The sequence below is a fragment of the Chelonoidis abingdonii genome, chromosome 20, assembly GCF_003597395.2.
Source record: "Chelonoidis abingdonii isolate Lonesome George chromosome 20, CheloAbing_2.0, whole genome shotgun sequence".
NCBI lineage: Eukaryota > Metazoa > Chordata > Testudines > Testudinidae > Chelonoidis > Chelonoidis abingdonii.
The window spans coordinates 6287205-6310428 of NC_133788.1; the positions used below are offsets into that span (position 1 = coordinate 6287205).

Genomic DNA, 23224 nt, shown 5'->3' on the forward strand with positions numbered 1-23224 from the left:
GGAGGAGTCCTGACTGTGCCTGCAAGCTCTGCTGTAACCTGTGTTCCTGTTGTCCAATAAACCTTCTGTTTTACTGGCTGGATAAAAGTCACTGTGGGTTCCATGAAGAGGGGTGCAGGGCCGGACTCCCCCACACTCCGTGACAATCCTCTGTGTCGGCAGTGTCAGGGACCGACAGTAGCAATATTTTTGCCACTAGTTGTCCCTCCTGAATGATGGCAGTTTACCAATAAAGTCATTCAACTTATTGTAGTTTGCGTAATTTTATTTTGCCATGAATGCCTGATAGTTGACAATATGGAATTGTAAGGTTGCTGAGGAATATGCCTTTCTGCCAAAGAGATCAAAGTGCTTCCAATCCCCATCACAGGGCCTTGCCCTGGAATGGTGTTGTCAGTCACAGGATTTCATGGCATCCATCACGATGGAATTGGGTGATGGGTGGGAGAAAAGGAATTCTGATTCCTTTGCGAGGATATAATATTTCTTCTCCTCACATTTGCACATTGGGGCAATAGATCCCAAGTTTTGCCACACTTTTTTAGCTAGATCTAAGATGGTTTCATTAACTGGAAGGGTGGTCTTCAAGGAAGACGAAGAGTAGAGGATATCAAGGAGCTACTGGTGCGTGTCCTTGACCTCCTCCAGTGGTATGTGGAAGGTATTCGCTACTTTTTTTTGCCAGCTCCTGGAACAATCAGAAGTTATCTGCCATGGACGGTGGTGAGGCATGCCTGCTTCATCTGGCGCAAAGGCACCGGGCAAAGCTTGAAGGGTGCAAAGCAGGCTATTGTGTCACCCCAGGGTCCCAGGATGGCCACTGTGGTGGCATAGGGCCTGATGGAGATGCTCATAGGTGGCATTCCCGCACCCTGTTGATAGTGCGTCTCCTATGGAGCTTAGGAAGACCTCCTCTGGCTCACTATCTGACCTCTCACTTGACAGTGGAGGGGCATGACATGATTGCAGGGATATCTCCTGTGCGCAGCAAAGGCTCAGTGCCATGATGTCGGTACTGAGGGGTTGAGACTCGAGTGCCTCCGTCATGCAGAGGTCCCTGGTCTGGTGGAATTCCACCAGTACTGATTATCCCTATGGCAGTGCTGTGGGAGATGGAGACCTCATCTGTGCCAGGCGGACTACTGTCACTGGCAGTACCAACGTGGGTGGGAGAAGAGGAATTCAGAGTCCTTGGTAGGAATATTCTCTTACAAGTGGGTATCACTGTAGCTAGTGTTTGCCAGATGGTCCTAGTGGATTTCCAATAGAGCCTCATTAATAGGGAGGGAAATTCCAGATAGTATGTCAGAGTGCAGAATGTCCAAGAGCTTGTGTTAGGGTTCTCTGATCTCCTCTAGGGGTATCTGCAGAGAGACCACCACATGCTTAACAAGGTCCTGGAACTGCCAAAAATCATCAGCCACCAATGTAGAGGGAGAAATCACGGCTTCATCTGGTGAAGAGGACAAGATGGTGGTTTGAAGTGGTGCTTCTTTATCCACTCTGGTATCCTGCTCCTCAAACGTTCCCTCCTGTTGCTTGGCGGGGGGGGGGGGCAGCTTGTGTCTCCCTATCATAAGGATGATAGGATGGGTCTGGGCCCTTGAGAATTACCAATGATAGACTGCCCAGAGATCCCAATATGGCCATTTAGAATCATAGAAGACTAGGGTTGGAAGAGACCTCAGGACGTCTTCTAATCCAACCCCTTGCTCAAAGCAGGACCAACACCAACTAAATCATCCCAGCCAGGCCCATACATATGACCAGATGGATTCCAGGGTTACTCCCACCAGGACCGATAAGATCCTGGAGCATCTTCCCTGTCCCTTCGGGAGAGGGTTAGTGTAAGGGTATAATCGGAGACCTCTGCACTGAAATGGAAGCAGCACAGGAGAGGTCATCATCAACATCCTCCTCTTCTTCAAATGGAGGAGTTCCCGCGGGGAGGGGGGGAGAAGGTAGGTTATGGTACTGGGGATGCAAAAGGATCCAGCTATCAAGAGGCTCTCGATACAGAAATATGCTTGGTGCCTACCAGCAACAGACACTCTGGATCAGAAGCCATCACCAAGTCTCTCTGGTATCTGAAGTCCTGCAGTACCAACAGATGTTGTAGTACCGAGTGTTTGTCCTTGTCATATTATATCAGAGGCATAAGGCACCTCAAGGCTGCAACAATGAGGTTGGAGCCTTACATGGTATCGTGACACTTGGTAATGGCATTGAGAGAGAAGTCAGAGTCGATGGTACTGATCTTCTGTGTTTAGTGCCATCCCCAGCCAATGTTACAGGTTCTTCCTGGAACCCTGTTTTCTCACATCCCCTGTGCCAGAAGAGCGTTTCCCCTCTATGGTATCAAGACTCAAGGAAGACCTCTGAGGAAGCTAGAGACCAAGGTCTTTTTGAAGGAGAAGCCCCAAGAAGGGAACTAGATCTGTTTTTTTGAGAGGATTTGAAGGAGGCTCTGAGTAGGTCTACTTACTAGGGGAATCTTGCACTAGGATGGAAGTGAGGGTAGAAATTCCCGAAGACTGATGCCCGGGGGTGGGTGGGGAGTGAAGCTGACCTGGTTTTGAAGCAGATCAAGGGGAACGCTTCATCACAAGGAGTCAAAGTTTGAGATCTTGTTCTTCCAGACCCTGATTTCAGGGCTAGACAGAAGTTTCACTTATTGGCTACCTCAGCAGTTATGTAGTTTCTTTTTAGATTAGCTAGCTGGTTTGTTAGTTGTAGTTAGTTTGGTGGGGGGATTTTAAACAAACAAAAACAAAAAACTTTTTTGGTTAGAGAGAGACTTGCTCTATTCCCTGGAGGGAAATTCTCCCTGTGAGGGGCATGTCCAGTTCACTGGGGTTTAAATGCTGCCTCTCACATAAAGAAGCCATCCCAGTCAGCGATGGACACTGCAAGTGCATTAGCTACCTGGGTGAGTCTAGAGTGCTACAGAGGTGGACATGCTATCTCTGCCTTGGGCCAGGCAGCTGAGAAGGAACTGAGGGCCGGTTTGCTTACAAAGCCTGATATAGCCTTGGTTTGGGGCACGACAATACCAATAGCACATGGGCAAACCGAACGGACACTGGTAATAAAAATCTATGATCAAGGGTGCGTGGTGCACACATGCATCAAGTGGAATACTCAGAGACACTACCTGAAGAAAAATTACTTCTATACCAACAATCAACTGAGGAAGAACAGGTTGGCCCTGTCACATCTGAAATACTTCCTCTGTCTCTGAAAGCAGTAATTGCATTAAGTTACCTTTTTTTTTTTAAAGCTCACTTTATTTTTTAATTCTGACATAAAAAAGTAGAGTATGATGAAGTAGACTATGAAATTCCTGTTCAGAAGCAGAGAAGACTGAAAAGGAAACATCATAGCAACAGAGGAAAGAGAGAAAAAGGAACATCAAGAAATCTATACAAGCTTACAGGAGAATGGGATCTGGCAATGACAAAGAGAGGTGAGTTCAACCTGTAAAAGTCGGAACAGATCCCAGCTTCCCCAAATATTGAGGATGATCCATATCATTGTTTTGGATCTAATCCATCTCTACTTCTGAAGGCAAGGACAACATTCTGAACCAAATTAGTGAACAAAAGGCTGCAGTATTGTGTTTTTATTTAAAAAAAAAATCTTATTTTCTACCACCATATGATTAACATATTAAAAACCATTTACTTACCTGTATGTCTTGCTTATTTACTGCAGAAGCAAGCCACCAACTTGAAAGACTGAGTGGGAAAACAATGCCTCTATAAGAATGCCGGGCTCTCCTCTGAGTATGAGCAGCCAGACAATGTACTAAAAAGTTTACTGAGATACCTCGCACAATGCATTTAAAAGCACCTTTTTCAGTAAATTTCTGCTTGATAAAAATACAGTTGTCAGTGTGTGAAGAAATTTGCCAAGGACAGTTCTCCAAATAAGCCAACAAACTGGTAAATGCAGAAAGTCATTTTTGCATTCTGGAGAATCTGAGGTTTTGTTCTTCACAGAAAGGTGAGAAAACACATAAAATTTGCAGAATGCACATATAAATCCTCCAACTTCCAGATACTTTGCTTATTTGAGAAATCAGCCTTTGAAAAGATGTTTATCCCCTCTGCCTCACACCTCCTTCTGAACCCTCGATGACTCAGATCTCTTCCCCTCCATAGCTTTGCCCACTTCTCTTCACTGGTGTATTATTTTCTTCTGCTCCAATGCTGAGCACTGGCCTAGATCTGTTCCCATTGAAGTCAATGGTAAAACTTCATTTGATTTCAGTGGAAACTGATGGGCCAATGCAGAGCAGAGCTGAAATTTCACCCTTGATTTACATTTGTGGGGGAAAAGACAACCACCCAGTTGACTTTAGGTCAGATAAGCCGAGGCACCTTTATTGTTATAACAAGAGATACAAGTATGCATACAGGGAGAGACAGCGAGTCCCCATGCAAGGGGTAGGCTGCTCTATCCCTTACAAATTTCACCAAGCTTATAAAGGTTAAAACCGCAAAACGTCATATTGATTACACTAGTTATTTGCCTTATCTGGTAATTTAATATTGCAAATCAGCAGGTTATTTTACTGTTAGTCCAGTTTGGGGTATTTCCTGTTATTGTTCTTTTGCAATTACGCTGACTGTTCTATAACCCCTTAATTGCAATTACATATTGCAAAAGCCATTACCATATAGAATATTGCAAATCAGCAAGCTATTTTAACATATTTCATGTGCTTTGGCAGTGTTGAGCAGGTCATCCGGTAACCCCTCCTTGGAATTACCCTAAGCAAGCAATAATTGCCACACTATACTTGCTAATAGCTGAGCTGGCAATCAAGGGACCCCTGGTCCCCTTCCCAGTTCCTCTTTTGTCAGTGTTTCATACCCCTGTGTGCTGATAAACAAGTTGCTCTTATTTTGCATTGGTTAGCTAAAGCCTGAGGCCTGCATACATGGGCCTGTAAAAACAATTGCAAAGCTTGTTTAATGAAAACCATACCATAACGGGGGGGGGGGGTTATATTTTTATCACATTTAAGGGTCTACATGCATGTAGAGTGATAAAGTTTGGATTACCACACAAAAAAAGATTTTTACAATGTCTCTGAGTTTTAGATGGATTATGAAATGTAAACAAGCCATTTATGTTAAGTACGGTGTTCAAATTTAGATCCCCAAAAAGTCAATTAAAATATATTATATCAAGAAAGTCAAATAACTTAAGTAGCTTTTCACATTACCTCTGGAGTGTTTTTCTTGAAATCACGACTTTGCTCAATAAGCTTTTTTCTAGACTGCTCACTTTCATCTTGTCGATTAGCCAATACCGTTGCTGTGGCATCAAGCTCTCTCTGTCAAGAAAAAGGAAAGAAACAGTAAGATTGTAATTGCTCTTAGTTGAAGAGAAGGTCATTTACCCCAGATAAATAAAAATATATGCCTTCATACCGACTCCTCTCAAGAATGCACAGAACAAAGATACCAACCTCCAGAAATTACTTCCCCTGAATGTAGTTAAACACTATGTGCCACAGAACTTAAATTCTGTCCTGAAACCAAAAATGACTTGCTTGCATGTGGGAAAATCAAGTAGATATTTTTTCTAAAAACATTTGGAATTATATAATAATAAGGTAATATAGTAAGATACCAGAAACAAAACTAATGCAACATATACTTCATAATAATCCCCAAATCAAACTAGAAGTAGTATGTCTACTTCACGTTCAAGTCAGCTCCATTTTCAAATGGCTAACATCACCTATTTCCTTTGCTGACTTTGGAAGCACTCTCTGTTTTAGTTATTCTGAGTGAAAAAGCTATGTCTATGTCTGAATAACTGAAGTACAAGTTCCTCCTCCATGTCAACCGATGATGGCTTTACTTCAAAGTTATTCTTAAAATCACACTACTCACTGGGATCACTATGTTCTTCTCCATACAAAATTTTTAAAATTTGGGGACATCCCACAATAAAGAGACTTCCTTCTGTTCTAAAGACCAAATGATCTTTTCCTCAGTCTCTACTTCACATTGGAACTTGTCCCTGTTACATCATCATTAACTGTAGTTATCCCTTTGCTGATTGTTTTGCCACTAGAAACACACACAATATCCTTCATCTGTAGTCATACTTTATGAATGCCAGAATAACTTCCACCAATTTATAGTAAACAGAACTACCAATACAGCTATAACATTACTGCCAAGCTTTGCCCACAATGATTTCAACATACGATATCCACCATCACATCTTTCTTCTGTACTCAACACCGTACTTTAAATTAAACCATGCTGCATTGCATTGGTCATTTATCAGAACATAAGCCAACACTATTCACATCATTCTGAATCACTCTACTTGCTTCTGCAATATTTGAATGTTATATTTAAAATATTAATTTTCCCACTCAGATATTTGCAACAGGCGCTATATCCATGTATTTAAGGAGAGAATCTGGCGCTACATTTTCTTTCCTTTTAATTGATTTTCTTTCATTTTGACTTAATCTAATGTTCATGAAAAGTGAGCAAAACTACTTGCTAAAGTGAGGCATAATGTAGACAGGTTCTGGGACATCTTCTCCACATAAAACTCTGCCAATAAATCTTGCTCCTGCTCTAAAAAACCTCTGCTATTCTCCTGGGCAGAAATTGCCAGTCCTATGAAACTGAATAAAAGATTTAGATATAAACAAATATCAATTAAAAAAAAATCAGATTGACACAATCAGATGAAAAAATATAAGGCCAGGATTTTAGCCCTTGATCCTCTTTCTAGGCATTTTGTGAAAGAAATCTGGATTAAAATTACTAGTTCTCTCATGTATAAATCCTGCCACTCTTCTGTTACCCTTAGGTTTAAACTAATTTAGCAAGTCTGAAGCATAGACTGGGTTGATGTGCACATATTTTATAAATCCGTAAGTCCGACGGGAGTAGGGGGGAGAAGAGGACAGGTCTGAGGTTTTTCTTTTGCAGTAACCAACTCAGATGGATGTAAGTGTTTTTTTTCCTTAATTTTCACTTCCTCACAAAGAAATATCTTAAGTTTCTTACTGTTACATATAGACCATAATTAATTTAATCTTAAAAAATATGATATATCTGAAACTAGGAACCATGCTGGAGATAGTGATCCAAATATCCACATGGCACTTTAAAAAAAAAAACCCTCAATATTTCTGACTTTAAAGGTAAATTTTAAGGCAATATGTCCAAAAGATTTTGGCTTGGAATTCTATAACAGCAGCATATGAAATCTATTGCAGAAAAAAAGTTGGAAATATTTAACTGTTGGAAAAGCCACACTTGAAATTCATCCCAGTTAATTTTATGTAAGACAAAAGGGCAACAGAAACTAATGTGGTTAGACTTTAATATAAAGTGCAATAACGGATAAACAGAAGGCTTTTCAAAAGTATAAATAAAATCTGGTAAGGACAACAATTTGGAAATCTTGCTTTTAACTTCTGCTTATTTCTAAAATATAGAAGAAAAAACTGATGACATTGGAGAGAGTTGCAGTAGACTAAAATATCAAGCAAATGCTGTCTACTAAGAAGTATTAGTAATGAATTAGAAAAAAATAGAGAAGTAGCAGATTTGACAATACAGTTTTTTGCTTCCAATTTTAGAGAAGAGGAAGAACGTGAAGAACTACTTCAGACAAAGATCTTATTTTGCACTATGAGAGTAGAGGAATTAGATAGTACGTCAGACACTCCCCCATGGCCTGTTTGCTTTGTGCCATTCTACTGGTGTAAAGCAGATTTTAAGGCAGCTGATCCAGCCTCTTGAGAATTTCCTCTGCACAGAGGAATCCGTTGGTGGTAAGAAACTACCATACCAATACCTATGCTATGCCACCCTTCAGCATACAGGACATGCCCAGGAAAAAAGGAGAATGGCAGATATGAAACTATGTATCAATGCTCCTGAGCTGCTGAATTGACAGCTTGACATAGTGGATGGAAAGCATAATGTAGCACAGCCCAGACACACAACTGAGAACCTGGTCTAGTGTCTATGAGTAACAACAGAAAGAGCTAGGAATAGTTTAGACACTCAAACAAGCAAAGTATCCAGTCCTCTAGCTAAAAAAATTGTAGAATAGAAATTAATGAAATCTTAAAGAGACATTGTCAAGGCTGGCAAGCCAAAAATTAGCACCATCTTAATTTGTTCTTCATTTCTTGATCATAACTATTTAGGACACCAGAGCTGCAAAGTCCATTTATAGAAAAAAATAGTTGTGCTTTGGATGCAACACCACAATAATTATGGAAGATTTTCTCACATTTGTGGCATACACAGGAATGTCTCAGGAGAGGCTGGGATTATTGCAAAATTCAATACCGTACACTGAATTATTCTTGTAAGAGACTGATACCACATGGATAAATTTGTGATCCCAAAACCTTCTGCATAAGACAAATTTGTGGCCCACCAGCCACAATAGGTTCTATGTAGCCAATAACAGGAGATTTAAGATTACAAAGAGGAAAGTATTGGAGGTTCCATTAAAATTACAGGATGCCAATCTTTCAGACCAAATATTCTTTTGTTGTCTAACAATTTACCACAACTTTGAAGACTAAAATTGTCAAGATTAAAAGCAACAGAAACCAAACCAAAAAGGTGTTATACTGGGGACCAAACCGTGCAGGGGATTCAGAGCTCATCACCTCCAGGGTCACTAATTCAAATCTGGCTACTAAACTTTTAGTGAAGGATATCCAAACTTTACCATTGCTCAACGGCCTATGCAAAATGAGTTGGCGTCTCAGGACACTTTCTCATTCGAGAAGCGAGGTCAAGCAGAGACATGGAGCTAAACTAATTCCACCCCAAGGTGGTCAGACCAAGTTAAGGCAGATTGGGGAGGTGGTTAGGGAAGTTTTACATTACCCATTGTACACTTGTTTTGTGATTAGGTAATGACCATCCTCTCCGGAGCTGTCCATGACCCTTTCACCAACATTACATTCATTTGTTAAATGGGGGAACACAAGGTAAAGAAAGCATTATACTCTTAAATGTAAGTCTTATTAAAAAGGAATCCTTAAATATCAACATCAAATATTTCTTTTATGCTGTATCAGAACTATATCATAGACATACCACAAGGTTAATTTGATATTCACTGTAACATTAATACATTAATCAAATTTATGATGAATCTGTTTAGTGACAATTATGAAGTTCCACTAGAATATCATTTAATATTTTTTCCTTTAATTTTTATTTAACATGTTAAAAACAGAGACAGCAATGGTATATTCCCTTGGTACTCAAAGCCTGAAGGCCACTTGCAGCCCCCACTGACCCTCTAGAATACTGAACAGATCATACACACTCCCGGACACATGCAGAAACAAAAATCCCATTTTGTAATTAAGGGCTGCAACCAGTATTTCCAGCTCCCTGCCCAGAAGCACTATGTGCGAGCACCTGACTCTTCTGGAATTAGAGGGCTTTGTTACTGCTCTGTCTGGGCAGAGTTCTCAGAAAGGGGACACTACCTATGTATTCAGAACACTGCAAGAGGACTCCTCACCCCACCCACGCTTAACGTTTCCAGAGAAGGGTGAAAGAAGATGAACCTCAAGCAGAGAAGACCATGCATTACCAAGAATCTCCAATCTGCGTCTCTCCAATCTCCTTCCCTTCCCTTCACCCTAGCAGTGAGGGAAACAGGAGGTGGAAAGCAGAAGTTAGAGGAAAGAATCAATGGTGAGAATGCGCATAGACACTAGATTTGGTGGAGACTGGAAAGAGATAATAGGTGGGTGAGGAGGATGTGTAAACAATAGTTTAATTTTGGGCACTGGAGGAGAGATAAGGGAAGGAGAATCAGAATTCTCAAGAGCCCTTTAAATTGCCACTGGGGGAGAGGGCAGGTAATCGGAGATTGTGCCCACCACCTGCGTCTCTAAAAAGGTGTTGCACCCCTCCATCTTCTCCTCTCCTTCCTAGTGGCAAATGATAGATCCACTGGGAGAGAAACAGAAACAAGCTGGTGACTCTGCAGGCAGAACCAGGAGATAACAGAAGGCCCAGGGCTGAGGACCAATTTCATAGCAACAGGCCCATTCAACACCCTGCAGCACTATTCTTGCCTCATTACTTATAACTTAAGTTGTAATTTTAAAAAACTATTTCCCTGCATTTTCCCCTGCACCATTTACATTTCTTACTCTCACTTATGTTTTTCCCCATGCTATTCCAATATTTTACATGGCTAATCCTGCGGCCATTGCACACACTCAGGACTGACACGAGGGTGGGGACAGGGGAACATTTGTACCAGGACCCTGAGAACAAGTCCCCACAAAATATTTATAACTGGGGTGAAATGGGACTTGTGACTGTGATGTATCGGGGCCCAAATTTCTCTCAACAGGTCTGCCCACACTGAACTCACACAGAATTCAATAGGTGTTATGCATTCACAGTAGCTACAACAGCATCATGCTCCTAAATCCACACTATGGTCAGTCACAGTTCTACTTCAGAACTTTAGCTCAGGAACCAAGACTCCAGAAGGAAGGCTCAGAGATATGATCTCCTGAGAAACTGTTCTAGTTTAACATTAGAAAAAGTAGCATTCCATTTCATTTTGGAACTAATCTAGGAATGTCACATCAAGACATTTAGTTATAAAATCAATGAAAATAATATATATATATGCACTATACTATAATTATCCGACACTTGTTCTCCCTTTTTAGGGGAACAAAGCTTAATCTCCTCAGTGCTCGCAGGTGTGAGTGCATGAGCCTGAGCTCCATGCAGTTTGCCACAGGGCAAGACAGTGCAGTGCCATGAAGCTGACTTCTTCTGTAATACACTATCAATAATTCCCTGTTCATTAGCTACCAAGTCAACAAAATGAAAAGAGTATTATGTAATAGTTCACTTCAGGCTTCTCTTGAGACTACATTTATCTACTGATCAAAAATTTATTCAATGTAGCTTTGAAAATTTTTCCTCTCTTTAAATACCTGATTAAGGGAAACTGAAAAAGAAAGTGTTTCTTACAGCAGCTAAGATATCTGCATTATATGTTTGACATGTTTCTGCAGCCTACTAACCATGCCAGCAGAAGTATACTGACTGCTTGCTGATAAGGTGGGGGGGAAGAGAGGGAATAAAGGTTTAAACGATGACACTTCTCAGCAGTCCTGCAACAGGAGACAAGTGTAGGGGAATCAATTATAGTCTGAAGAATAGAATATTTTAGAGTAGCAAAAAAAGCTGCTTTGTATGTTTGACATTTCTCCAGGCATGCAGCAAAACGGTGAAGGGAAACACACACAATTTGCAGTTTCATCCAAAACAAAGGCATCTTGATAGGAAAAAATGGTTACTCACCTTCTCATAACTGTTGTTCATGTCCATTCCAATCAAGTGTGTGAGCACACCATGTGCACAACAGCCGGAAGATTTTTCCCCTAGCAGCATCCATACAGTCGGCTTGGGCGCCCCCTGGAGTCGGTCCTTCATGGCGCCCAATATAGGGCCCTGCCAACCCGTCACCCCGTCAGTTCCTTTTTGTCGGTTACTCTGACAGAGGGATAGAAGAGTGGGTATTGGAATGGACATGAACACATGTTGAAGAACAATAGTTATGAGGTGAGTAACTTTTCTTCTTCGAGTGCTTGTTCACGTCAATTCCAAATCAGGTGACTCACAAGCCCAAGTTCAGGAGGTGGGGTCGGAATCGCCAGTGACTGGAGCACTGCTCTTTCAAAGGCCGCATCGTCTCTGGCCTGCTGGGTGACTGCACAGTGTGTGGTGAAAGCGTGTATGGAGGACGACGTCACTGCACTGCAGATTTCCTGGGTGGGAACCTGCGCCAGGAACGCCACTGAAGAGGTCTGAGCCTTGGTGGAATGCGCAATAATTAAAGGAGCAGGCACCCCTGCCAGACTGTAGCACTCACGGATGCGGAACATGATCCACGACAAAACCCATTCAGAGGAGACAAGAAGACCTTCCATTCCATCTACCACTGCCACTAATAACTGGTCAGACTTTCAGAACGGCTTCATTCTCTCAACGTATAAGGCTAGCGCATTGTGGACATCCCATGAGAGAAGCCTTTGCTCCCTGCTGCTCAAGATCGGCTTAGGGTACACTACAGGGAGGAAGATGTCCTGGCTGATGTGAAACTGGGAGACAAACTTTGGGAGAAAAGCCGTGTGAGGCCTGAGCTGAACCTTGTCCTTATGGAATACAGTGTAAGGGGGCTCTGATGTTAGTGCCCTGAGCTCAGACACCCTCCTAGCTGAGATTATCGCTACCAGAAATGCGACCTTGTATTTATATGTGTGAGAGAGAGAGAGAGCGCGCGAGAGAGAGAGAGGGAGAGCGAGCACGTGCGCGCTCAGGGAGCACGTTACCAAAGGCTCAGATGGCGGCCCCACGAGTCTGGATAGGACCAAACTGAGATCCCAAGTCAGGACAGACTGTCCAACCTGTGGGCATAGCCTGTTGAGACCTTTAAGAAAATGGCTGACCAACAGGTTGGCAAGGACTGAGCATCCCTCTGTGCCTGGGTGGAAGGCAGAGATGGCAGCCAAGTGAATCCTTATTGACAGCACAGACAGTCCCTGCTGCTTGAGGTGGAGAAGATAGTGCTCTATAAGTGGCACTGAGGTGAAAGTCAGGGATGAATGGTGCTGCACTGACCAAACTGAAAATCTCTTCCACTTGGCAAGGCAGGTAGCTCTTGTGGAGGGGTTCCTGCTGCTGAGAACCTGTCTGACTGACGGTAAGCCCCGAGAGTTCAAAAGGGCCACTGAGTTGGTGGTTTCCATAGACGGCCTGGCTAACACCAATGCCTCATCCCTCCTTGAAGAAGGCAGATCCGTCAGCTGAATAAGGTCCTATGTCGCCTAAAAAAAGTCTCCGTAGTAGAGGGGAGTTGAATGCCCCAGCCATGATGGTCCGGAGAATGGCAGTGCGACGGACTCGACTGGACCCCTTGCAGAGCAGGAGTCCATGAGCCCCTGGGAACTGCTGGGCCTGAAGTAGACTGTGTGGGCTGAGGTCTCCCTGCCACTGTCTCCTTAGGCTTAGGAGGGGGAGAGTGCCCTCTCTCCTGCCTCTGTTTCTTCTGGGACACCAGGGATACAGATCTGCACCTACCAAAAAGTCTTATGTTCAGCACCGTGTCGGTGCCAGGAGTACTTAGTCTCCTTTCTAAGAGCTGACTTGCATGCTGTTGGCGCCGCTGCGCTGCACACAGAGGTGGCAGCAGTCCACACGGGCTTCGTCAACCCAGGTCAGATTGCAGGCAGAGGGCTACCTCCATGAGGATAAGCCTGAGTGCCTGCTTGCAATCCTTAAGAGTCCTCAGGTCGAAACCCTTTACAAATGCGGCACTTGTCCTTTCAGTGACTCTCACCAAAACACTTCAAACAAGAAGTGTGTACGTCACTTTTTGGCATAAACTTTCCCTAGACTCCACTCCGTTTGAACCCTGGCGACCAAGGCATGCCCTGATGGTAAGGGAGAAACAAGGGGGTGAAACCCCCACAACAAAAAACTTACCCTATTTCTACTATTAACTTAGGACAAAAACTACTACTATTAACGATATACAAAATACAACGGGACACTGCTAAAGGTGCCTGCAGAAAGAAGAGCACGGGAAGTTCCAGCTAGCCATCACTGGCAGTAAAAAGGAACTGAGAGGGTGGCAGGTTGGCAGGACCCTATATTGGGCGCCATGAAGGCACAACTCCAGGGGGCACCCAGGCCAACCCTATGAATGCTGCTAGGGGAAAAAATCTTCCAGCTGTCATGCATGTGGCACGCGCACATACCTGACTGGAATTGTCATGAACAAGCACTCAAAGAATTATAAATTAGCACCACCAAATTTCTATTGTTAAGATGTTTGGAAGGTCAGCCTTTTGTTAAAAGTGAAATTCGGTTTATTTTCAGAAAGGAAAATGAACACAGTTAAAACAGACTTTCAACTAAAAAAACTACTTAAAATAATTTAAACTAATGTTAAAAAAGGTGACACCAGTAAGCTTAGATCTGATGCAGAAGTTCCTCTCTCTTTCCTGTAACATACATTCCATGTTGGCTCAATCCAGGGTTATTTATTAGCACAAATCAAAATCAAGCACCACTGAGCTGGACACTGAACTTCATCATAAGCACATCGGCGGGTAGCAATCTATCTATCGGGGATTGATATATCGCGTCTCATCTAGACGCGATATATCAATCCCCAAACGTACTCCCATCGACTCTGGAACTCCACCAGGGTGACCAGCGGAAGCGGAGACAACGGGGGAGCCACGGCCATCGATCCCGTGCCATGAGGAACGGAGGTAAGTCGAAATAAGATACACAACTTCAGCTACGCTATTCCGTAGCTGAAGTCGTGTATTTTACATCGACCCTCCCCTCCCCTCTGCCCAGCGTAGACCAGCCCTTACAAAACAAACATGGATGGCGAGCAACCAACAGGCAACGCACAGAACGCCTGAATTTCAGACTCCGGTAGGAGAATTCAAAGCCAAAAGCTTTAAATGCAAGGAGGCTGTGTAGCAGACATACTGTCATTTTGAAGAACCACTGTGGTTACCTTTCACCTTTGGAATTGGTTAGGAAGTTCCAGTGTGGAAGAAACATTTTATTATTTGCTGACACCAAACAGGAATTTAAACATGCTTTAACTGCAACAAGTACTGTACTGCATACAGTACTTTTGGATGAAAAGAAAAGAATTTATGCAGTACCCGAAGCATAAGGCAAAGGGTGAATACATACAGAAGGGCAACAATGTATCTCAATGGACATCAATGAGAGATAGTACTCACACTTTAAAACACCATCGTGGCATCTGACTTCCATGTTGACACCAGGTCAAAGAAACCAGTGCCACAAACAGAGAGCAACTCATCAACAGATCTAGAAACAGGAGCAAAAAGGCATCAGCTCTTCCAAAGGAGCCAGTGACAGCAGGAGAATTCTGCTGGAGATGCAGAGGAGACAGCAATAGATCCATTAGTACTGGGGGAAGAACATTGCTAAAGTCCCTACTGTTCCTGCTTTTGGATCAGCACCCTGGGTCCCAAACTCACAGAGGCTGTTCTTGGGTCAGTAAGGATAAGGGAGCCAGAGGATTCAATAGGTTTGACTTATGAGCTTCTTTTCTTGTTTAGCAAAAATATGGCCGTTCACATAAACAGTTCTTAATCTGACACAATAGTAAAATGCTAGTGAGGGTTTACACCAACACTTCCACCATTGCTAGAAATAGAGTATTCAACATAAGCAAGGCAGGATTCATTTCCAGAGTTGCTATTAACAAGAACTCAGTTTTGTCCATTCCCCCTCTCCATTTACCGCAATCTGTTGCAAAAGCCGGGAAAACTAACTTGCAAGTAACTACTTCCACATACTGTTCTTTTGCTTTGCATAGTCCTCTGATCCAATTGTTCAGATGTGAATTAAGATTCAGCAGAGAAGCTGTGTCCAAGGGTTTGTGTGTTAGGAATACACAATCAGATACAGCCAACAATACAGTCTCCACAGCCATTCATCTACTCCATGAAGTCATCAAACAGCCGTGCTCACAATCCTTTGCCATGCAGGTGTAGGACAGCCTCTAGCATTCCCCCATTTTATCCTGCATTTCCTCAAATCCTTGAAACCACTGAGTTTTCATCATGCCTAGATTATACCTCTCAGAACTCCTTCTCTACTCACATCCGTCACCCCAACTCCACTCATAACAAATCTAATGCCACACTACTACAGAGGCCACAAGCCACCAGGGTCTTCTTCACTTCATTGTTGTCCCAACATAAATGAATTCATTTCCTTTAACTATTTGGCAATTTACTTGGAACATTTTGCTAAAACACTAGTTGAATTAAGCGGTCATTGCATCTATGCCTCTGCTTTTCTGCCAGCATTTCTTCAAAGAATTTTATTTTTTCATTTCTTTTTAAGAAGCATCTGTACTGGAGCCCATTCATGCAATGAAGGTAACACACACTATTCTCTCTTAGCCACACCTGGTCCCCACTCGCCTTTTTTTATTATGTTTATAGGCACAGCAACGAAGACGTTTGTCAATGCATTTTATTTCAAGAGAAACATACGTGCATAAAGTAGAAATGGTAGTTTGGTTCTCATTTTCTGTAACAAGTCACATCAATTCTTCTTTTATTCTTCAAGTCCAACCTAGACCATGACAATTCCTGTGACTGTCAGGACTTATGGCTCAACTGACTTCCCACACATTAAGTAACTGCCTCTCTCTCCCAGAGAGTGAATGTTGAAAGCAGCCTCCACAGCAGCAGCAATATGCAGCCAACTTAACACCAGATTTAAATCAAGGAAGGAAAGGTCCCAACAGGAAATTTATACGTCCTGAAAACAATGAGATTTCACTCCCACTTTATTTAGCACTTACAAAATAAACAAAATATTTAGTACTTATACACTGCTAAGACCTTTGTTTCCCTACTCCTGTTTCATATATACAGAAACTGCGATCCAGACAGTTTAAGTGATTTGCTCAAGGCTGCACAGCAAGTAGTAGCTAGAAACTTGGATTAGAAGGAAGGAAATTCCTGATTCCCAGCCCTACACTCAATCCACCAATCCATACTACTTTTACCTGAGGACTTGCTACATGACGACATGTAACCAAGTAATCACACACTAGATGTGGTTAATCATTTGGAAAGGAAAAAAACCCACACACTTTAAAAGTTGTTACTCTCATAGTAACTGATGGCAAATCAAATTACATCTCTTTCTGCCAAATAGGCAACTGTCGATCCACTGGATCGTGCCATACACATAAAAGGTCTAATCAGGTGCCTGATGAATATCACACCAACACCTTCAACATGTATGCCTAAGCAAGAGTATGGAGGAGCGGAGGCTACCCTAGATCTACCATCCCTCCTTTAGACCACTGAGACAGAGTCCAAAGGCCAGACCAAATTCAGATGCTCCGTTGCATGGTTGTATCTTCTGTCAGAGAGCATCAGATCAGAACTACTGCAGACTGTCTAACGCTTCAGTGAGGTCACATTTCTGTCAGGGGAATGTCTCTTAGCCTTACTCCAAACAAGGAATACCCACAAGGCAGTGGGGGCTTGGGTTTTAAGGTGCCCTATACTTGTCTTACTCTGAAGGTTGCAACACTGGTATTTTATAGGAGCTGCTCCGCCACGAGTAGCCGCCCCACACTGACACCAGGCCCTCCAGTCAGATGCAGCATATGGTTGTACCCAGAACCATGCCAAATAAAAAATAAATAAAATAAGAGAATCAACAGACCCCTAAGGTCGCTTCTAACCCCATGAGTCTAAAACCAACTGCTAGGTATCAACTAAGGATTTGTTCAGCCAAGTTGCACAAAATAAGCTGTACAGTATCTGCCTGACATACCAATCATAGTAAGCTGATCAACAATTGGCCAATTTGAAAAGCAAGCTATTACAATTAGGGCTCCATGTCTGTCATGGAAGTGCTGAATTCCATAACTTTCTGTGACCTTCGTGACTTCTGCAGTGGCCGGTGTAGTTGATCCCAGAGCTGCCCAAGCGGTTGGACCAGCCGCACCGGCTGTTGCTTGCAGCTGGCCCCTGGACCGTCTGAGCAGATGCAGCTCGGTGGCCCCCAGCAGTGGTCCCAGAGGTGGCCAGAGCAGCAGTGGCTGGCCGGCCTCACAGCCAGCTGCACTGGCACTGCTGGAGCAGCCCCGGGGCCAGCTGCACCAGCCACTGCTCAGGTGGCCCCAGGGTAGCTGTCCCCGGGAACCCCCCAAGCAAGGGCCTGTGTGGTTGGCCCCAGGGACCATCTGAGCGGCAGCAGGAGTTGGTGCTGCTGGCCTCAATGGCCCCTGGCAGCTGGTGCCACTGGCCCCCAGCTCCCTGCCCCAAAGTAGCGGCTCCCAAGAGCAGCACCCCTCCCCACCCCCAGCTAAGATTTAGTCAGAGGTATATAGTACAAGTCATGGACAGGTCACAGGCTATGAATTTCTGTTTATTACCCGTGACCTGTTCATAACTTTTCCTAAAAATTACCCGTGACTGAATTGTATCCTTAATTATAATCACAACAGCACCTATCCTAATAATTAAATTGTTCCTCTTTATTATATTCTCTACTGACACAGTGACCCCTTAGAACAATGACTATAATTGTTGCATATTTGATTCCACATGAGACACTTTCTTTTTTGTCCTTCTTCCTGAGAGTACAAGATCGCATCTTTCAGGAAGCAGCACTGTCAAATAGGCAATGCATCGCTAATGACTGCTAGCGCTGGGACCACAAGCACTGCTGACATCGTACAGTAATCACAGAAATAGACATTGAAAAAAAAACAAAAAAAGACAATGCCTCTTGACAACTACAGATTATGAGTTTTTGATCAGTGCATATAGCTCATCCAAATCAGCTCAGTTGAAAGAAAATTTCAGTGAATAAGAATTTAATATGATTTTAGGTCTTTATATTTTGGAACAGTCAATCAATTTAACTGAGTTAATATACTGTGCTGTCATTAGTCAGAACTTGCTCTTAGCCAGGTGGCATAGCAGCATTGCTCTCAGGTGAGAAAGTTTTACTGACATTTTGTAATATCCCTTCACTATATTCTGATAGAATTTTATTTGCTGTTAATATCTAGAAATGTGGATTCTGGGCACCAGTGGGTTACATTAAACAATTCACAGGGTCTCAACTGAAATTAAAACATAACCTCAAGGCATGGGTTAAATAATAATAATAAAAAAAAAAGTTCAAACCTTTAAATGATGTAACAAAGCTTAGCTAAAGTATTTAGTTACACTTCTTCTCCAACCTAAACTTTATTAATAAATGAGGTATGACCGTGCTGTGAGCAAAACCCATACAACACTACAGACCAGGATTTCTAACTCACTATGAATGTTGCTATAAGTCAATACACACACACTGAATCTTGTTTCAATCAGAATTCTGAGTGCTCAGAACTTCTGAAAAATATCCATATGTATTTCTTTCAATTAAATTTGCAGACATTAATATACGTAATTTAGAAAACGTTACTGCACATTAAACTCCAAATTGGAAAACTCAAATTTCACAATTAACTTGCACTGGATAATGGAGAGAACTTCCCCTCATCTTTGGAAAACAGTTATCATGGGACTATGCATGAAGGAGAACTGCTATCTGGCCTTAAAGGCGTCATCACAATTATTACCATTGTCCTTTGGTATCCAAAGGAGATTACCACTAATAAAACTGCACCTATTAAAACTTTCCTGAAAATATCCTACGTCCAACCATTAACAGAAAATACAAACAAGTATCTGAAAATGAAACCTAAAGGAAATGTTTTCCTAATTATATTCCAATAAAGTAATCCCTCCGGGAGAAGAAGAAAACTAGGGAATTCTGAATTTGAGCTGACACATCACATTACCTTTCATTTCCCCCTACTATGCCCAGGTATTGTAGAAACATCATAGCAGATCACAGTGCATGGTCTTATCATATGTATCACAGCACATATGGTTTGGAAGGATGTAGCTGGAGTTTTAACTCGGAAATTCCTTGTTTTTATTAGTTTAAAAACATTAAAGACAGACTTGCACATTAGGAAAAATCTGCAAGTTTATCTTACTTGAAAATTCAATCAAAGTTACCCTCTCTAATAATTTCAGTAACAGGCCTTGCCACTTTTACACATTACTAAAAGACATGTTTAAATACTTGTTAGCGATATCTTAGTTTTTCTCTTCTTCCTGAAGTCAAGTCATATTGCTGGATTCCTGATATACCTGACATAATGACAGGCCGATGTCAAATGCAGGCTGATGAGTTCATTGCAGGACTCTGCAGAAGAAACTGGATAGTGAGCTTGTACTCACAAACACAAATATCTACAATAACAGCAAGAACAGAAGAAAATTACTGACAAATTATAATTGCTGTTCATACAAATGGTTTAAGCTGGAGGGATTTTCTGGCAGAGACTTTTCAGAGAGGGTCCTTGCCTCTGAAATTTGCTTCCTCCTTTGGACTGATAGAGCCAGAGTTTGACGATTTTTGGGGCATTCTGCAAGGCTTAGACATTTTCCCAGGCTTGGAAAAGAGGGGTGATCATTGATATCAATCCAGTTTGTATTTATTTTTGTAACATTGTTTGTACAATAAATTATTTAGAAATTAAAGTAACTACGATATAAACAAGCAAGCATTTTCCTTATTCAAGTTTTATCCTACTTAAAAGCAGCAAAGAGTCCTGTGGCACCTTATAGACTAACAGATGTACTGCAGCATGAGCTTTCATGGGTGAATATCCACTTCGTCGGATGCAGATCCAGACTAACACAGCTACCCCTATGATACCATCCTACTTAAACACTCTTTTAAAACAAAAAACCTCCCTTAGACCTATTAGTGTTCATATCCAAACCCATAAGAATGAACTAGTTATATGATAATATATTCCTTTGGAACAGTAACAGTGTATGCCTATCATTAGGCTACCAATATTGAGTGTTATGAATTTTAGACTTCTAGACAAGTTGTCAGATTCTGAAAACTTTTGGGAGAGTTTTGCTGTCCTCTAAGCACCAGTTAATATTGACCTAAAACTGAAATGCATCTGTTGGGATACAGAGTATAGTTTCTAATTAAGTGTTCCCAGAAACATAATGTGGATATTTTGTTTAGCTCATTCTTTGTGATATGAAAAAGAAAAAAGTTTAGTACATGTGCATTCACACAGAGGCACGCCCTATGGTGACAATGTGCATATCATTAGAGTATATTAAGAATAATATTCAGCAAATATTATGGAGCTTTGAAAGCTAATACAGAGCCAAAGTTTGCATATTCTATATAGTGTTCTTAATATGGATTGACAGTTTAGCATGCAATTCACTGAACACTTCATAGAATCATAGATTATTAGGGTTGAAAGGGACCTCAAGAGATCATCTAGTCCAACCCGCTGCTCAAAGCAGGACCAATCCCCAGATCCCTAAATGGCCCCCTCAAGGATTGAACTTACAACCCTGGGTTTAGCAGGCCAATGCTCAAACCACTGACCTGTCCTTCCCACTTGTTAATGTACATTAGCAATAATATGAATTACACAATAAGGAATTCTTATGAAGGCAATGCCCAAAGTTCTCTTAAAATTCAGGACAACTTGGCATATTAGTATGTTAATTATTGTGCAGCATTTTTAACATTAAAATAAACACATACTTTAGAATTTCTCTCACTCTACACCCTGTCCACACTGGGAGCAGCACTGAATCAGATGCAACAGCTACAGATAGCACAGTTCTGCACCATGTCCTACAGGAGTATAGTAAAATTATGGCTAAACAACTTTCAACTCTTCAGACATCTTAATTCAAGAATTTGTCAAGTTTCACTGAAATGAATAGCAGTGGAACTATATAAACCACACTAAAAGGAGATTTGTAATCAAAACAACAGATTTAACTACAGTGACGCTCTCAACCCTGCTATAATACAGTCACTGAAAAGTCCCAAATTTTGGCTATCAAAGACATCATTTCACTATCTTGCAGTTACTGTCTTTGCAGAATTGTTTTTACTGCTGTATGTTTACAATCTTTCAGTAAAGAATGCAGCTGTATCAATCAGTGCAGATTGTCTGCTAATTAGTTCAGTTTCACAAATTACTTGGATTTGTGATGGAACAAATTACTTCATCCCCTTCCCCCTCACACACAGCAAAAGATATTCTATTAGGCCTTGGCTACACTGGCGCTTTACAGTGCTGCAACTTTCAAGCTCAGGGGTGTGAAAAAACACACCCGAGCGCAGCAAGTTACAGCGCTCCAAAGCGCCAGTGTAAACAGTGCCCCAGCACTGGGAGCACGGCTCCCAGCACTGCAAGCTAATGCCCACACGGAGGTGGAGTACCTGCAGCGCTGGGAGAGTTCTCTTCTAGTGCTGGCGCTGCAACCACACTTGCACTTCAAAGCACTGCCGCAGGAGCGCTCCCGCGGCAGTGCTGCATGGCTGCAAGTGTAGCCATCCCCTTAGATGCAGTCACTTACAGTACAGTGCTTTTTGCTTTGGTGGTGATAGTACGGGGGGCAAGTTGCCCCTTTCTTAAGGATCCTTTTTGGTTTTCATTCCTTGAAAGGCACTGTGCCAAACAGTGATTTCCAAACAAGGAAGCTGGATTGACATCCCTTATGGGTTTTCTGCTGGGTGACCTAGGTCAGTGTGTTCTCAACCAGGGGCACATGTACCCGAGGGTATATCAACTCATCTAGGTATTTGCTTAGTTTTACAACAGGCCAGCGAAGTCAGTATAAACTACAATTTCATACAGATAATGACTTGTTTATACTGCTCTATATACACTATACACTGAAATGTAATTACAATATTTATATTTTTATTTGATTTATTTTATAATTATATGGTAAAAATGAAAAAGTAAGCAATTTTTCAGTAATAGTGTGCTGTGACACTTGTATTTTTATGTCTGATTTTGTAAGCAAGTAGTTTTTAAGTGAGGTGAAACTTGGGGCTATGCAAGATAAATTAGACTCCTGAAAGGGGTACAGTAGTCTGGACAGGTTTAGAGCCATCGACCTCAGTGAAGCAAAGATGTAATTTTCGTGGATTGTATGTAATGAGTATCAAATTCACACAATACCATCCAGCCCATTTTGAATACAGATACTTTTCGTTTGTGGAAATTTCATTTCCATGACTTATAGCAGGGGTGGGAAAACTACAGCCCACAGGATTGCCCCCATGTGGCACCACAGGCTCTACGCTGCTTTCAGCAGCTGCCGGCCCAATGTCCCTGCAGCCCCAGGGCCTTTGCCTCCAGGCACTGGCCCCTGCAGCTCCCATTGGACAGGAACGAAGAACTGCAGCCAATCGGAGCTTTGGGGGAGGGACCTGGAGGCACAGCAAGGACAGTGCATGCGCAGCCCTCTCCCAGGGGCCACGGCACTTCCTGGAGCAGCGCAGGGCCGGGGACAGGGCAGGCGTGCACGGAGCCTGCCCTGGCCCCGGTGCGTGCCACTGCCACCCCACAGCCTGAACTCCTCCTGCACCCAGCCCCCTGCCTGCACCGCAGACCCCTCCTGCACCCCAGACCCCTGCCCTGAGCCCCCTTCTGCACCCAACCCCGGTTCCCTTAGCCCCCTAAACATCCCACATCCCTCCTCTGCCCCAAT

The 23224-nt window shown here is 42.5% G+C and overlaps 1 protein-coding gene across 6 annotated transcripts in view; it reads right to left on the reverse strand.

The window, feature by feature from the left end:
* Positions 1-23224, reverse strand: part of CUX1 (cut like homeobox 1) — a 441436-nt gene that overhangs the window by 353241 nt on the left and 64971 nt on the right. For all 6 annotated transcript variants that reach the window (XM_075074026.1, XM_075074022.1, XM_075074024.1 and 3 more), the window contains exon 2: positions 5234-5344. In XM_075074026.1, the coding sequence (XP_074930127.1) occupies positions 5234-5344 (111 nt within the window). The remainder of the gene's footprint in view (positions 1-5233; positions 5345-23224) is intronic.